The 18573-nt window shown below is 43.0% G+C and overlaps 1 protein-coding gene across 22 annotated transcripts in view; it reads right to left on the bottom strand.

Moving 5' to 3' along the window:
* The window catches only part of OBSCN (obscurin, cytoskeletal calmodulin and titin-interacting RhoGEF), a 287341-nt gene that overhangs the window by 77897 nt on the left and 190871 nt on the right, over positions 1–18573 (bottom strand). For all 22 annotated transcript variants that reach the window (XR_008309945.1, XM_053262303.1, XM_053262302.1 and 19 more), the window contains 10 exons: positions 17677–17836; positions 17397–17513; positions 15540–15704; positions 14509–14667; positions 12969–13146; positions 9674–9787; positions 6252–6419; positions 4484–4586; positions 2436–2565; positions 297–402 (listed from right to left, as the gene is read on the bottom strand). Coding sequence is in view for 21 of the 22 variants with exons in the window: in XM_053262303.1 (XP_053118278.1) it covers positions 297–402; positions 2436–2565; positions 4484–4586; positions 6252–6419; positions 9674–9787; positions 12969–13146; positions 14509–14667; positions 15540–15704; positions 17397–17513; positions 17677–17836 (1400 nt within the window). In the remaining variant the exon portion in view is untranslated. The remainder of the gene's footprint in view (positions 1–296; positions 403–2435; positions 2566–4483; positions 4587–6251; positions 6420–9673; positions 9788–12968; positions 13147–14508; positions 14668–15539; positions 15705–17396; positions 17514–17676; positions 17837–18573) is intronic.

Below are 18573 nucleotides of genomic sequence, written 5' to 3' on the forward strand. Positions count from 1 at the left end.
TCTGATCAATTCCGAATTCATCAAACTCTGAGACACATCCCCACTCCATCTTGAAGGTTCCATGTATGAAGCATGCAGAACGTAACACAATGAAATCTCTCAACTGGAAGAGTGTGAAAAAATAATAGTGGTGTCTGCATGGCCTGCAGCATATTCCTATCTAGACACACGTACAGGGACATATGTGCAGGCAACCAACATTAATACAACCTGCTTCTGAGATAAGGCAGCAAATATATTCAACCTTGAAGGAGACGATGCCATGGCAACAGTAATTTAATGACAAAAGGCCATACCTTCAACTGTGATGGCTTGATCCGGCCTCCTCTCTTGAGCCAATGCCGCTGCGCTCTGGTGGTAGAGCTGAGCACCACTCTTTGCAGTCCCTAATCTGTTTGCCAGCTAAAGAGAAGTGTGCAATACTAATTAAAACGCTTGAGGACTTCTGGCCAAAGAAGAAAGCAAAATTCTCCATTTAGTAGGCGTTTCAGCCACACTCACACACAAGCAGTGAAGTTTTTGCCCATGGCCCAAATGGAATCTTTGCTACCATTTCATAAGCTAATTGAACTAAAGTTATGGGAGACATCAGCCCCATGCATAGGCCCCAACCATACCCTGCTAACTGAGCAAAGAGGCACCTTTTAAAAGTGGTGATTCTCTTTGTTGAGCAGGAGGAGAGCAACTGGCCCTATCCAACCCTAGCACAGCATCCCTCAAGTGGCTGCTGCTGGTGTCGATCTTATGTTTCTTTTTAGATAGTGAGCCCTTTGGGGACAGGGAGCCATTTTATTTATTTATATAAATATGTAAACCACTTTGGGAACTTTTGTTAAAAGGTGGTATATAAATATCCATCAAAGGAATGTTATGGGTTGTTTCTCTCCATACGCCAGCATGGAGTGCTGGGGTAACCATACCCAAGTGCAAACTGCACACATATCCTATCAAGTGTAAAAAGGCACTTATGCACATGGAATTAAGCAGTTATCTCTCAAAAATTTATATGCTGTGAATTAATTAAGCCAACATGTCCTGTTTGCAGAGAAACATACACCCTTCATACATTGGCAAGAATCCGGTTCCTTCCAACATGTCCATGTGCTGGACTGTGGATGATTGCGTTTATGGTGAACCACCAGCAGAGACTGCCAGTGACCCAACCGCAGGAATTCACTCAGATCACAGCAGACCTATCAGCAATCTGAGCTAATGAACCACACAAACAATTGCTAAACCACAATTTGCCCATATTAAACCCTGCAAAATGGACAAAGAGGTACCTTTTAAAATGGTAGCCCTATTATATTTAGCATGGGGAGAGCAACTGTTCCTATTCAACCCTGCATATAGGGATGTGCAAATCAAATTGACTCAAATGGACTCAAATTGATTTGACTCGAACCTGGCTGATTCGAGTGTTTTGACTTCAAATTGAATCACCCCCCAAAAGGGGTGATTAGATTCAAAGTCAGATTGAATCAGCTAGATTCAGAACCGAACCGGGCCAGACGGTTCCGTGCACACCCCTACTCGGTGAGGTAATCTGGAGAGGTCCGTCTCCAGTTATCACTGGTATGTCTGGTGGCAACTCAGAACTGGGCCTTTTCTGTAGCTGCTCCTGGTCTATGGAATGCACTCCCGGCAGATATCTGCAGTTTAGGCTCAATGCTGGCCTTTAAGAGATCACTAAAACCCTATTTGTTTGGCCTGGCCTTCCAAGGCTTGTAAAGTGTTGTTGTTTTTAAAAGTATTTTCATTGGTTTTAAATAGTTTTAATAATTTTTGAATTGTTTTTATATTGTTTTTAGCATTGTGTTTGAATTGTGGGTTTTATGTCTTTTTAAAAAGTTGTTGTATACCGCCCAGAGCCTCTTGATGGGGTGGTTTATAAATGAAATAAATAAATAAATAAATAAATAAATAAATAAATAAATAAATAAATAGTTTTTTTAGTTTAATGTAAACTGCCCTGAGCTACTTTAGGAAAGGCGCTATATAAATCAGATATTTTAAATGCTGCCTTTTGGGCCAGTTAGCAGGAATATTTGTAATAATTGTGGTAATAACAAATATACACAACCAATTAAAATGGTTGTGTACAACAGTCCTTAGCTGAACCTCTGCCATCCCTCCCCCACCTGAAAGAGAGTCCATTCCACGAAGAGCTTTACCTAACACCTTGAGAAGAACCCTGGATTTTCAATGTTATGGAACCCCACAGAAGAAGACAACCGCGGTATATGTCCCTGCAGACCATATATTTAGCTATGCATAAAATATATATTTTCCCTATGTATATTAACAGAAGTTAACTCCCAAGTAAGTCTGCATAGGACTCCTGATCTAGACATGGCTTCTCTGCCATCTAAGAGAAATTCTTCTGCCCCCACAATAAGTCAAAGAACAGATTCTGAAACCTATGCGTTCCTCACCTCACACTCATAGAATCCCAGGTCATCCTTACATGCATTCTTGATCACAAGGACTATAACACCACTCCGTGGTTCACTGAAACTCTGGTGTTTATTTGGGTCTGTCAACAGATTTCCATCCTTATACCACCTGTTTGGGAAAGAAAGAGAGAGTCGAGAACATAACAGGACATGGCATTTTCCAAGCAAGATCCCAAAACCGTATGGGACTGGCAATTTTTTTTTAAAAAAAACACTGGGTATTTTTTGCACATTGTAAAGTTCTGGGCTTGGAATTAAGTATGTAAGTATTAAAGTATGTAAATTTCACAATCACATATTTGCATAATTCTGACCACACGTTTTGCTCCTTAACTCCATGTCTACAAGTGCTAGAGCTTAGCTTTTTTTTAAAAAAAAGACAGCTGGGAATCTGGGGGAATTAATTGAAGGAATCTGAATCTTGAATCAATTTGAATCAAATCTAGTGTGATTCCATTTGGACCCGAATCTAGCCAATGGACCACAGGGGCAATTTGTTTTGTCTCCAAATCACCCGAATCAGCTAGATTTGTGTACAAATCAATTTGTACCTGAATCGATTTGCACATCACTAGTGTGCTGTGCTTTGCTGATTGCAAAACCAGTTGCGGGAAGGATTGTATGAATGCAGGCATTGTAGAAGATGAAAATGAGGATGAACAGCTAGCAATCACATTTCAGTTTTTTAAAAAAATGCACACCTTCAGTGGGGATTAGTTCTAAGTTTGAGTCAATTTTCATTCATTTATTGGACTAACAGCGATACCTCAAACTCTGTTTAAGAAAATTGCCCATTGATATACTTTGATATCTTTGATGTGTGAAATACAATGTACATTCTTAAGTTTAAAGCAAAAACCACTTTTGTGGAGATTTTTTCAACTTCACACGCTATATCTAATGGACTACCGCTCCCAACAGCTTGCCACAGACACTAGGCTCAGATTTCCCCTCCAGAAAGACGGCATGACTTGCTTTCAATTGCCTGCATTTTAAAAAGCGAGCTTGCAGACTCAAACAGCAAGTATATTGAGTAAATACATACATACATACATATTGCTGACTCTCTGGTAAGAAAGGAAAAACCAGCCCACAGCTATCTTTTGGTGGTGTAGTGTTGACACCCCTGGAGCTATGCAGGACAAGAAGTGGAAGGCGGCAGTTCCTCCTCCAACTGTCAAGGATGCTTATTCTAAAGCTAATTTGCATACACCTTATTGGAGCAAGTGGTAGGAGTAACCATCCATGGATGTCAGCCTCCACTCAAGGACAATGTGATTGATTACTGTTTCTTATACAGACACCCCCAGACCACAGGAAGGAAATCCTTTCAAAAATGGAGACTCGGGAGTCAAATTCGTTGGTTTTTTGTCTTGCTGAGTGCACCCAGCTACACCATCTCATCACAGTGCAACACACATTCTTGCCTGAATATCAATTTCCTCTTCAGTTTTGCCCCTTCTTTTTATTCTCAAAAGTGGTGTTTTTTGAAATGCCTTTTTGACATCTTTTTTTTAAAAACTGGGTTTAAATGTTGAAAAAACTGTTCTAGGGAGAGTGGGGAAGGTGGATTTGTGACAGCATGTCTCTAGAGGATCAGCATAGTATCTATATTTACTGTTGCAAACTAGTAGAACTGGTTTTCTGTGAGGTTGATCCTGAAGGGAAGACTGTCTAGTGTGGCGAGTGCATCAGAGCACCAGTGACTCCTGGTTCTTTTAAGTACTGTATGTCTGTACTCTCCTGTGGGTGAATTGCCTTTTGACAGCAAACAAGGTTAAAAGTCAATACACCAAACTTCCTTCCACTAGATCATGTAATAAATTCATCAATTATTATTTGTGAAGTAAGTAAGAAGGGAAAAGCAGTTATGCCATCTGCCAAAATAAAATTAGAGTTGGTCTCTAAGTGTCTCTCTTCTTACATTAGAGTGTCTCTCTTCTTGCATCTTGTACAAGGCAATCCTTTGAAAAATCTTCACAAATACACTTGTTTTAATGTGATTAAATAAAGGTAGGACAACTCACTTGATCTGTGGGTAAGGTGCTCCTTCAATGGTGCACGTAAATTGTGCATCTTCTCCATCAGCGTAGTAAGCATGCTTAACCTTATTCACAAATCGGGGAGGCACTAGACAGAAAAAGTAAACATCTTATAGGTAAATATAAGACACAAAACATTTGTATGAGGCAGCATATAAATGAAACAAATAAATAAATATTGTTTATTTATTTGATTTATATACCACCATTCCTAAAGTGGTTCAGGGTGGTTTACACTCGGATCGCCGAGTGCGGCGGTGGCGGCGGGCGGGGGCGGATCGCTGAGTGCGGCGGTGGCGGGCGGCGGCGGATCGCTGAGTGCGACGGTGGCGGGTGGCAGCGGATTGCCGAGTGCAGCGGCGGTGGGCGGCGGCAGATCGCCGAGTGCAGCAGAGCGACGCCGAGGCCTGCCGTCTGGCCCAGTGTCGCTTCCCAACTGCACAGGTGTGCCTCGCAGTTGGGAAGCGACGCTGGGCCAGACGGCAGGCCTCGGCGTCGCTCTGCTGCACTCGGCGATCTGCCGCCGCCCGCCGCCGCACTGGATCGCCGCCGGCCGCTGCCGCACCCGGCGATCCGCCGCTGCCGGCCGCCGCCGCGCTCACTCCTGCCGCCGCCCGCCACCGCCCCGCAATCTGCTGCCGCCTGCCACTGCCACGCTCACTCCGGCCAGCCCAGGGGGGCGCAGGTATGTGGGGGGTGGGCGGGGGGGAGGGCGCAATTTCAGAGGCAGAGCTTGGCCTGGGCACCGTTTCCCCCCGTTACGCCTCTGAGTGCACCACTGTCTTCAGGTCATTCTTTTCAAGGAACAGGCAGAGTTGTTGAATCGGCTGCAGCTGGTAAAAAGTGCTCCTGGCCACAGCCTCAACCTGAGCCCTGGATCAAAGAACACTCCCAAACTACGAATCTGTTCTTTCTGCGGGAATGTAGCTTCAACTAGAACAGAAAGATCTATCTCATCTTGCAGATTACAGCCCCCAACAATGAACACCTCCATCTTGATTGGATTCAGTTTCAGTTAAATATCCCTCCCATTACTGCCTTTAGGGGCTAATGCCATTTCCTGATATTGATGTCAAGGAGAAATAGATTTGAGTGTCATCAGCATATTGATAACACCCAGCAGCAAATCCCCCGATGACCTCACCCAGCAGTTTCACGTAGATGTTAAAAAGCATTGGTGATAGAATGGAGCCCTGGGCAATACCTTATAGTAGCTCCCATTTTGAAGAGCAACTATCATTAAGTGACACCATCTGAAATCTACCCAAGACATAGGAACAGAACCACTGTAAAACAGTGCCTCCTATCCCCAACTCCCTCAGGCGATCCAGAAGGATACTATGGTTGATGGTATCGAAAGCCGCTGAGAAATCCAAAAGACTCAGCAGAGTTATACTCTCTTTGTCAATTCCCTGGTGAGGGTCTTCTGTCAGACTGACCAAGGCCGTCTCAACCCACTAGCCCACTCTAAAGCCAGTTTAAAATGGGTCTAGATAATCAGTTTCCTCTAAGACTGCTTGGAGCTGGTCAGCCACCACCCTTTCAATCATCCTACCCAAGCATGGGAAGTTGGACACTGGCTTATAATTATTCATCTGAGATAATTATCCATTATCATATATTGATTATCATACCAAATATTCATCTGAGAGCACATGACAGAATACTTAAACAAGTATAAACCGGAGCAAGTGAAGAGTGTGTGCTGCACAACAGGAAGGAGGTAAATTGTTTTAATCATGGGACTTCTTACCTTGAACAAGGATCTTTCCCAGGGTACTGGCATTGCCAGCTGGGCTGGAAGCATAGCACATGTATTGCCCAGAATCAACACCTGTCAGGTTGTCAAGGATCAATGTGCAGGAACCATCGGGATCTTCAATGATGATATGATGAGGATCTATTTCCACTGGCCTGCCATCTTCAAAGAAAACAAAAGAAACACTCTTTTGCAAGCCAGTGTGATGTAGTGGTTAGAGTGCTGGACTAGGACCGGGGAGACCCGAGTTCAAATCCCCATTCAGCCATGAAACTAGCTTGGTGACTCTGGGCCAGTCACTTCTCTCCCAGCCTAGCCTACTTCACAGGGTTGTTGTGAAAGAGAAACTCAAGTATGTAGTACAGCACTCTGGGCTCCTTGGAGGAAGAGTGGGATATAAATGTAATAATAATGATAACAACAACAACAACAACAACAACCCCCAGTGAGGCACTACTTTGGCGTGGTTGTGGGGCTTGCGTGCTCGGAGGAAGGTGAGAGCTATGCCAGAGGTCCAACCATACTGGACAGGTCTCACCAGAGGAGCCAGACAAAGAGTGCCTCTCCCATCAACAATATGGTGAGACGTAACTTTAATAAATCTATACCGGATCACCTAAATGGAAGATTAGATTAGAAAATAAAATCTCCAGGCTTAAATCAGATGCTAGTAAATTGAAAGATATGAAAGACAAGAAGCTGAAGAATGAAAACACCAAACAGTATCTGATCCAAAAATACCACCTAGATTCAAGGAAAATTAGAAGAGTCCTGGAAATAATAAAGCAGCAAATAACAGCAGTGTCAAAGAAGATTAGCAGATACGAAGCCAGAATTACACAACACAGGCAGAATCTCCAATTCCAGTCGAATCAGAGACGTTTCTACCAAAGCATAGAAGGAGAAACTGCAAGAAACATAGAAACACCAAATAAAGAAGAAACAGTGCAATTCTGGGGGAAGTTCTGGGACAATCCAATAGATTATAATAAAAAAGCAGGCTGGATGAAAGAGGTCAAAAAATATAACCAACAAATGCAAGATCTAATAATAACACCAGAATTAATAAGTGAAAGAGCAAAGAAAATTAAAAATTGGACTGCACCAGGCGATGATGAACTGCATGGCTTTTGGCTTAAACACCTAACAAGCCTTCATAAACAACTATCAAAACAGTTCAATCACATTTTGCAAGGAGGTGATACTGAACAATGGCTAACAACTGAGAAAACTCATCTCATGATGAAAGACCCAGCAAAAGGTGCAGTTCCAAGTAATTATAGACCGATAACCTGCCTGCCAACCATGTTCAAATTATTGACTAGAATAATAGCAGATGAAGTGATGCAACACTTATTAACTAACAAACAGCTTCCAGTTGAACAGAAAGGAAATTGTCCGAACACCAGAGGCACAAAAGACCAGCTGCTGATTGACAAAATGATTTTAGAAAATTGCAAGAGAAGAAAAACCAATCTAAGTGTTGCATGGATTGACTACAAGAAAGCCTTCAATTCATTGCCTCATACATGGATACTAAAATGTTTAGAAACAACTGGTGTCAGCAAAAACATTGATATTTATTAAAAAAGCAATGAGCATGTGGAGTACACAGTTAAAACAGAAGGAATAGAACTGTCCAATGGAAGCAAGATCAAGAACCTGGAAGACAAAGAACATTACAAATAGCAATAGCAATAGCAATAGCACTTACATTTATATACCGCTCTATAGCTGGAAGCTCTCTAAGCGGTTTACAATGATTTAGCATATTGCCCCCCAACATTCTGGGTACTCATTTTACCGACCTCGGAAGGATGGAAGGCTGAGTCAACCTTGAGCCCCTTGGTCAGGATCGAACTTGCAACCTTCTGGTTACAGGGCGACAGTTTTACCAGGGGCTCTTTTATAATACTTGGGCATTCTCCAGGCTGATAACATCGCACACACTGAAGTTAAAAGAAAAATTGGAAGTGAATAAATCAGGAGAGTTAGAAAAATCCTCAAATCCAAACTCAATGGCGGGAACACCATACAAGCCATAAACACCTGGGCTATACCTGTTATCAGATACACTGCAGGAATAATAGACTGGACCCAGGCAGAGCTAGAGATGCTAGATCGTAAGACCAGGAAAACCATGACCATCAATCATGCTCTGCACCCCCGCAGTGATGTAGATAGGCTCTACCTCCCTCGCAGCTCAGGTGGAAGAGGAATGCTGCAAGTCCATCAAACAGCAGAGGAGGAGAAAAGAGGCCTTGAAGAATATATCAAGGACAGTGAAGAAGATGCACTTCAAATGGTCAATAACGAGAAACTATTCAACACCAATGAAAGAAAGCAGGCCTACAAGAAAGAACAAGTCAAGAACCGAGCAGAAAAATGGAAAAATAAGCCACTGCATGGTCAATATTTGCACAATATAACTGGAAAATCAAACATCACCAAAACCTGGCAATGGCTTAAGAATGGCAACTTGAAGAAAGAAACAGAGGGTTTAATACTGGCTGCACAAGAACAGGCACTAAGAACAAATGCAATAAGAGCAAAAGTCGAAAAGTCGAAAAGTCAACAACAAACAGCAAGTGCCGCCTTTGTAAAGAAGCAGATGAAACCGTAGACCATCTAATCAGCTGTTGTAAAAAGATCACACAGACTGACTACAAACAAAGGCATGACAAGGTAGTAAGGATGATACACTGGAACATCTGCAAAAAATACAAGCTACCTGTAGCCAAAAATTGTGGGACCATACAATTGAAAAAGTTGTAGAAAATGAAGATACAAAAATATTATGGGACTTCCGACTACAAACAGACAAACATCTGCCACACAATACACCAGATATAACTGTAGTCGAGAAGAAAGAAAACCAAGTCAAAATAATCGACATAGCAATACCAGGGGATAGCAGAATAGAAGAAAAAGAAATAGAAAAAAATCACAAAATACAAAGATCTACAAATTGAAATTGAAAGGCTGTCACAGAAGAAGACCAAAATAATCCCAGTGGTAATTTGCGCCCTAGGTGCAATTCCAAAACAACTTGAAGAGCACCTCAACACCATAGGGGCCACAGAAATCACTATCAGCCAATTACAAAAAGCAGCTTTTCTGGGAACAGCCTATATTCTGCGACGATATCTACAACAAAGCAACAATATTGATAATAAAATTCAGCCATACCAGGTTCTTGGGAAGGACTCGATGTCTGGATAAAACAAACCAGTCAATAACACCTGTCTGACTTTGTAAATAAATAAATGATAAATGTTTTTTCTGGGGTTGGAAAACTGGTCAGTTGACCACTGAAATATTGTCAACCAATGGTCAAGCTGATGGCCTAAAATTTGGAAACTGGGATTCCCGAATATTCCAGGAAACCAAGAAAGCTTAATCAGCACTTGCTGTACCTTTATACCAGGAGACATTTGGCTTGGGTGTCCCTGTTACACGACAGGCTAATTTGACAGTTTCACCAAGCTCAGCTGTGCAATCAGCCAGTTCCTCCTCAAAGTCTGGCGGATCTGAAAATAAGCAGATTTAAATCAGTGTAGTTCTCTGAAAGACTGGGAAAGGAAAAACAGAAGAATTTCAACCAATGTAGAAATGGTGTAGAGCAAAGAACAAGTGAAGCAAGAGATGGGAGCACTGGTTCACTAACTGTGAAGGCTTCTTCTTGCTGCTGGACATCTCTGAGTGGGTTATACCTCCCACGTGCTCCCAGGCAGGACTAATTGAAAATAGTTACAAAGCCTTAAGAGCCTGGGCAGGATAAACCAACTCAATTCTTTTAGGCAGAATGTGAGAAATTATCAGACCCTACCCTGCTAAGAAAGAGTAAAACTTGTATGTACATAACGGAAAGTGTTAGGATATAATAAGGTGAGTCAGAAGTAAAGATATGAAAGAAAACAACACAACCTAACACACACAAAAGGTGTTGGTTTGTGTAGGTCCCAGTATTATAATGCTTCCCAGGGAGTAGGCTAGGGTGCCGCTGTCCAGCCTTTGTTCAAGGACTTGGAAGAGGAGTGTGAGGCAGTGAATCCCGAGGGCCAGCTCTGTGATCAGAGTGAGGAAGCACTCAAGGAGGGCTTGGTGCAGGAGGCAGAGCAGAGTGACGAATCCCAGGAGGAACTCTCACTGCCAGTGTTATCTCCCAGGGCACGCAGGCACGAGAAGCGGCATGACCCAATCAGGGAGTTGAGACGCAGCAGTTACTTGAAGGTGGCTGACTGGGCAGAGCACTCATTGATTCCAGCTGGCAAACTGCTATAAATTTTGCAGCTTCACTCTACTGCACAGCTGGAGACAACTCATCAGACAGCCTTGATACATCCCCTCCATGACGCCTAGGACTCAGGATCTCTGGAATCTGGTGAGCGACCTTGGTTGTGGGGGAATGCAGGTTGGACTTGGTGCTCAGTAGTGATGTGTTCTCTTGTGCTTTTTACAGATGTTGGATGAAAACCTCGTGCCTTCCTGAAAGAAGTATTGTAACTGGAGACATCTCTTCGGCTGCTGCAGCATTGTAAATTACAGACGGCTCATCGAGTGTGGCGGGTTTATGACAGCCGCCTGGGAGGGCCAAGATGTCCTCAGCTCCGGCACCAAGAATATAGGGGTGTGCAATTCAGATTTTCAATTTGGATTCAAATCGAAACACTCTCATTTTGTTTTGGGGTCCGAATCTGACCCATCCGAATCACCCCAAATTCGATTCGGATCTGAATTAATCCAAATCTGAATTGATTCGGATCAAAAAACGGGCCTCAAGGCCAAAAGAGTGGGGTGGGGTGGTAGTGCCTAATGGCTGGAGGCTACCACCCAAATTGCAGAGGATTTGGGTGAAGGGCTGATTTTTGGTGAATTGTTGAAGTTTTAGTGTCTTTGGGGCAGAAGAGTGGGGTGGAGTGGTAGTGCCTAATGGGTGGAGAATACCACCTAAATTGCAGAGGGATTGGGCAAAGGGCTGGTTTTAAAGTGATTTTAGAAGTTTTCGTGCCTTTAAGGTTATTCTCCATAAGGAACAATTGAGGTTTCAGCAGCCCCATAACTCCACTTGGCGGGGTGCTGGCATGACAGAGCAAGTGGCGGTGTATTACACAGAAGGTGCCAGCCACCCTCATGGGTTTCTAACCCATGGGGTACAGGGTTCTGTTGTTTCTGAGGTATTCTGAGTGTAGATTCTCTGGTAGCAAATGAGATTTTCAATACAAACCATGCATCCACTCTCATTTGCTACCAGAGAATCCACACTCAGAACACCTCAGAAACAACAGAACCCTGTACTCCATGGGTTAGAAACCCATGAGGGTGGCTGGCACCCTCTGTGCACTACACCGCCACTCACTCTGGGCCACACCAATGCCCACCCAAGTGGAATTATGGGGCTGCTGAAACCTCCATTATACCTTATGGGGATAAACTTTAAAGACACATAAACTTCAACAATTCACCAAAAATCAGCCCATTGCCCAATCCCTCTGCAATTTGGTTGGTAGCCTCCACCCATTAGGCACTACCGCCCCACTCCACTCTTCTGCCCCAGAGCCTACTCTTTGCCCCAAATCTGCCCCAAAGACACTAACACTTCAACAATTCACCAAAACTCAGCCCTCTGCCCAATCCCTCTGCAATTTGGGTGGTAGCCTCCACCCATTAGGCACTACCACACCACACCACTCTTTTGGCCCTGGGACCCAAAAATCAAATAGACGTCATATCAGTCCGTTTTGCATTGAAGTCAATGGGAGGCAAAAAGGCAGGAAATTCAAGTAGACATCAGAACTCAAAATGGAGGAGGAAGAAGGAGGACTTAATTGGCCACAAAATGGAGGGCCGAAACTACAAGTAATTCGGAGCTGAAACGGGGGTGATTTGTTTCTGCTCCAAAACATTTTGGAAGGGCAAGAGGGTGATTCGTTTTGGCAACGAATCACCCGAAACGGGCAGTTTTGGGTACAGATCGTTCTGTACCTGAAACGTTTTGCACATCCCTACTTAGTATTTAGTTCTACAAGGAGCTCCATGTATTTTCTCTAAATAGCTGCAACAACTAAACCATCCTCTGTTACCTACTCTGTAACTGGAGCGTGCGCTCATTCCTTAGTGCTCTGCTGTTTTAACTACTGGGGGTAAAAATTAACAACCCGCAACACCTTGTTCCTGTTTGCTCCTGGGATCTTGACCCTGTGCCTGGCTATCGACTTGTGACTCCCTTCAGAATCCGCCCTGGACTACAGAATTGGCTACCAACCCCTCTCCTGGTATTAATCCATATTGGACTTGGCATTTGACTATGATTTATGGATTGAAGATTCAAATGTGGTAATTTCCACTGACTTGGTTCTACGAATGTTTGCTTCCACTTTCCTGCAATAAAAGCCTTAACCTCACGCATTCCAGCTGTTGCTTTGATTTATTGCGGGAACGTGCACCCTTGACATAAAGAGATTGTAGTAAATAAAGATATTTGAGAGGAAAAAAGATGCATAGGATTCTTTTTTAAAAGATGGAAATGAGAGAGATTTTGTAGAGGTCTGCCTAGGAGCACAGAAGGACTAAAAGAACTGCTGTGGGGTTATTCTGCCCGGGCTCTTAAGGCTCTGTAACTGTTTTCAGTTAGTCCTGTCTGGGACCCTCTCAGAGATGTCCTCGGCTCCAGGCAGCAGATAATCAGTCGTCATCCCCAGCTATACTTACCCCACACAGGGAGGCTGATGCGTTGCTGGATACCGCAAATTTCCTTCACCCAAGAATTCTTGATGATGACAGTCCTGGCTTGGAACAGATATTTGCGGACTGAGTCTTCCCGCTCATGCCAGATTTCAAATGCCCGGTCATCTCCTTCCACAAGATCATTCACGTCTATGTTTGGCAGCTGAGTAGTCAAATGACAAAGTTAAAAGTCATCTGAGACATCTCCGCGTTTACTGAAGAAATTATAGATTCATAACAGAGACCTCGACTCTAAATCTATGCCTATATATCTTTGTTTTCAGAAATGCTGTTATATAGAAGTATATAACAGTCAATGATGTTATATGTTGTGGACTGCTTCCAGTGTGACTTCTCTTAACTTAGTCTTAAGATGTGCACCAGGATGGTGCAATGATAACTCATGAATCAGAAGACCTAGGTCTGTAGAACTCAGATACGCATATGGGAGCCCCCCTAGAAGATAGTTCACTTGATGTACATCTAGGGAATTAAATGGACATACACAAGTGATTGTAACTTACCTGTTGTGCATCTTTCTGGTTGCCTCCCTACTATTGGTTCTTGGTTATTTGAAAAACTAACATATTTGAGGAATTGGCTTAATATCTATTAGTGCTGCAGTAATATTTGAAATAAAATAGTCACTTTAAAAATAATGCCATGTGTTATTGACAATGTTCAAAGCAACTGTTTGGATGGGTCTTTAGCAAAGTCCAGCCTGGAACACTTGTCCTTGCCATTTTAGCAATGATGGCATTTGAAGGAATAGCAAACCTTGGAAAAGAACGGAATATTGTTGGAGAATTTAGCAACTTGCCACAAGAAGAACTGTTGTTGTGGATAAAAACAAACACAAAACAAGACGCTGCTTTTGCAGGTGCAATGCCTACAATGGCGAATGTAAAATTATCTGCACTTTGACCTATCGTAAATCATCCACATTATGAAGACGTGAGTTTGTGGGCAAGAACAAAAGTAGTTTATTCTATGTACAGTCGAAAGCCAGCAAAAGAAGTTAAAAGAGAATTGCTAAAGTTGGGAGTAAATGATACATCTTGGAAGAATACTGGTGCTTGAAGAGAACTAAGCCTGGCTGCAGCATTCGAGAAATTTGGGTTATAGAAGACCTTAATAACGTCGGAAAAATCCCCTTATGCAGCATCCTGAGCAAAGGTTCCAGGCCAGATTTCAGAACAGTGTTCAGCAATGAGTTATTCAAAATATTAGAAATTACCAAGGAATGACAGTATTTGTTTATAAACTGGGAATTGTTTAAAGCTCTGTGGATTCCTGGTTCATATATTAAAAATTAAATATTTTTTATTGTTTAACTGTTTAATAGTTTTATATTGTTCTAAATGTTTGGTAAACCGCCTTGGGATTGTTTTTAATGAAAGACAGTATAAAAATCTAACAATAAATAAGTAAATAAAATGGGTAGTCTGAACTAGACAGAAGCTTGAATAGATAAAGTGAGGGAGAAAACAAGCATCCTGACAGTGAAGGAAAACAATGACCAAACCTTCATCATGTTCTTGAAGATGTAGCTGTAAGTGTCCGTCTTAGTATCTCGTTTGGGTTTGCAGACTAGGAGGTAACTCTTGAAAAGGAAGACATGTCGCTTGTGACCCTTCCAGGCCATCCTGGCTCCAGGTGCCCCTTCCCAGACAATGAATTGTCCCTGGTAAGAACAGCAAAGTTTCGTTACTTGAGTTGGTCATTTGGAAGGGTTCAGGAGAGTCCTCATTCTGGGGGGTGTTGTGTGCCATTTTTGGAAGAGCAGTATAGAAATCAATCAATCAATCAATCAATCAATCAATCAAATAAATAAATAATGGGGACAGCCTATATTCTGTGACGATATCTATAATAATAACAGTAACAACATTGATAATAAAATTCAGCCATGCAGGTCCTGTCTGGATAAAACAAACCAGTCAATAAGACCTGTCTGACTATGTAAACAACAACAACAACAACAACAATGCTTTATTCCTTGTTCTCCAGAACTTTGGGCTATCCTCACATTCATGTGCAAGCAGAAGTAAAATTAATCGGTTTCCTGGGCACTCTAGTTACAAATTGCATCTCTAAAGTTTCACTCCCATGTCTATGTGGACAGATGTATATGTGTTGGGAACACACTACCAGTCATGGCAATCTTTTAAACATACTGTAATGTAACATATTACCTTTTTGGTGCAATGATGTTTAATGAAGGAAGATAGGGACACTAATCTTGACAACGAAAAACCCTCATAAACAAGCCAATATAATTCGGAATTATTTCCCTGGCTCAGTGTGAAGAGCCCAATGAAGAGCCCAGGGTTGACTCAGCCTTCCATCCTTCCGAGGTCGGTAAAATGAGTACCCAGAATGTTGGGGGCAATATGCTAAATCATTGTAAACCGCTTAGAGAGCTTCCAGCTATAGAACGGTATATAAATGTAAGTGCTATTGCTATTGCTATTGCTAAATATAATACAATGTGATCTCAACACGTCTATATGGATGTATACAACATGCTCTAAATGAGATTATGGCTCTCATCACCTGTCGGATGGGCTCCCCCAGGATTTCTAGGGTTCCTGGATAGTTCTCAATGAGTGACACATGGAGATTGTTTTCTGCTCGTCGAGCGAGTGCAGACACAATAGCGTAAGCCTGCTCCAACAGAGCACAGTTCTGGCTGCTCCTTGCTTTGTTTCGGATTAGCTCCTGTGAAGAAATACAACAGAACAATTTGCATAATTTATGTCTATCCGTTTATGAATACGTTCAAGTAAGAAATCTTTTTTAACAAACCAAATAAATGAAAAAACAATTCTAGGAAATCAACATGATTTTGGAATATTAGTTTAGATGTTTTGGGTATACAGCATCATATTATTTATTTGTTTGTTTGTTTGTTTAACACATTTTTATATTTCCCCAAATGCAAGTCTCTGGATGGTTTACAACAAAGCAATAGAAACAACAAATGAAAAGGTGAAAATATTACAATTTAAAATTTTAAACATTAAAACTATTTAAAACACAATTAAAACAGTATCTAATTTATATTTATTTATTTATTTGATTTCTATACTGCCCTTCCAAAAATGGCTCAGGGCAGTTTACACAGATAATTAATAAATAAATAAGATGGCTCTCTGGCCTCAAAGGGCTCACAATCTAAAAAGCAACACAAGATAGACCCCAGCAACAGTCACTGGAGGTCCTGTGCTGGGGGTGGAGAGGGCCAGTTACTCTCCCCCTGCTCAATAAAGAGCATCACGTTAAAAGGTGCCTCTTTGCCAATTTAGCAGGATAATTAAAAGCCTGGGTGAACAAATGTGTCTTGAGTGCCTTTTTTAAAGTTGTAAGAGATGGGGAGGCTCTTATTTCAGCAGGAAATGTGTTCCAAAGCCTCAGGGCACCAACGGAGAAAGCCCATCCCTGAGAAGCCACCAGAGGAGCAGGTGACAACTGCAGACAAACCTCTTCTGATGATCTTAATGAGCAGTGTGGTTCATAGTGAAGAAGACATTCTCTTAAATACCCAGGGCCTAAGCTGTTCAGGGCTTTATAGATTTTGCCTGGAAACATATCGGCAACCAGTGTAAATCTTTTAAGATAGGAGTAACGTGGTCTCTCCGAGATGACCCAGAGACCAACCTGGCTGCCGCATTCTGGACCAGCTACAGTTTCCAGACTACGTACAAAGGCAGCCCCACACAGGGCGCATTGCAGTAATCCAGTCTGGAGGTGACCAGCAGATGTACTTCTGTTCTGAGGTCATTTATCTCAAGAAACGGACGCAGCTGGCGTATCAGCCAAAGAACATAGCCTTCTGTCTGATGCACTGATATGCATTTGTTTGCTGATTGCTACATTTTTCCAGAGAGACTGGCACTGTGCCAAGTTCCATTGAGCTTGCTGGTTTAATCACGGGGTTCGCTCAGACCTTATTAATTGGTAAAATGATCATGTTTGCCCTTTCCCACAATCAACAGATGTTTGCAAAGAGAGCATCATAATCTCCAGTGGCAGCAAGCCAGTAATGACCTGTGCTGGTTTCACCATGTACCTAGAACAGGCCCGGGGGCCGGATGCGGCCCGCGAGGCCTTTTTTCCTGGGCCCCGGGGCTATTTCCTCTTCCTCCCCCTGCTGCTTATAAAACACCCGCCAAAAAAATTTCCAGCTGCTGCACGGCCGAGGAGATGGCTGCGGGGGTGCGGGTGTTCTTCCTTATCCTCCCCCACGGCAGCAGTGGCGCACAGCAGCAGAAACCAGAGCGACACTCGGGTCTTCACTTGTGTGAAACCTAGGATCAAACCAGGTTAAGAGAGGGAGGACATGACTGCCACTGCCCTACCCACCAACTGACACCAAACAATTACACCAAATATTAAAAGAAAACTGCTGACCTTGATCACAGTCTGATACTTCTGGATCCTGTTTATTGGTCTCTCTAGATAGTGTTGCAGAGGAAGTATAGGTGGCTGCGAAGGGTCTTCACTGGATAATATTTCCTCTGTATATCTCTGAAAACAGAAACTTAACCATAAGGATTTTACAGGCTATCAAAAGGGCCTGGGAGAAGGATTCATCTTCTCTGCCTCAATCAACCTACTTCATGTAGTTGTCAATTCAAGAAATAAGAACTTAAGAGGTCATTGTATGCTGAACAGATCTACCACATCTTACCTTATAGAACTCCTGAACAGCTTTGCTGACCACAACAGACTCGGCCTGTATACGCCCAACGAGGTACTGGATGTACTTGTCAAAGTCCCCCTCGTTCTTAATAAAGCACATCGCCACATCATCGTCGGTGTCACATTTCTGAAGTTCTGGGAAGAATGTGCTGGGAATGATGAGAAAAGGATCGTGAAAGCACAGAGAGGAGAGCTGGTCTTGTGGTAGCAAGCAGGACTTGCCCCCTTAGCTAAGTAGGGTCTGCCCTGGTTGCATATGAATGGGAGACTAGAAGTTTGAGCACTGTAAGATATTTCCGCCCAGGGGATGGAGCTGCTCTGGGAAGAGCAGAAGGTTCCCAGTTCCCTCCCTGGCAGCATCTCCAAGATAGGGCTGAGAGAGACTCCTGCCTGCAACCTTGGAGAAGCCGCTGCCAGTCTGTGTGGAAAATACTGAGCGAGATGGACCAGTGGTCTGTCTCGGTATATGGCAGCTACCTATGTTCCTATCTTCCACAGGAAGGTGAGACAGTGGCAATTAAATGTGCACACTTTTTAAACCAGTGGCAGCATATGCACAACACAAATGCAAATATAAACATGGTCACAATCCTCCCAGACATTTTCCCACTGAAATGAAAAGGAGCTGCAGAAACGCACCATAACCTCCATCCGACCACCTGCCCGTTAAAAGACTATGAGGCTGTGCACACGAGCAGCCCAACCCCCATTGGGGTTGCTTGTGTGCAGCACCAGGATCGAGGCTGATCTTAGCGCTGTCTTCTGCTCAACCCTGAGTTTTGTACCTGGGCTTTTACGTGGTTTAAAGGCGGTGAGTGCACCCTTTACCCCAGATTCGGGGTTGTGAGTATGCTTGGGCTGCACACAGCCCGAACCTACACAGAGT

The sequence above is a fragment of the Hemicordylus capensis genome, chromosome 6 (assembly GCF_027244095.1).
Source record: "Hemicordylus capensis ecotype Gifberg chromosome 6, rHemCap1.1.pri, whole genome shotgun sequence".
Lineage (NCBI taxonomy): Eukaryota > Metazoa > Chordata > Lepidosauria > Squamata > Cordylidae > Hemicordylus > Hemicordylus capensis.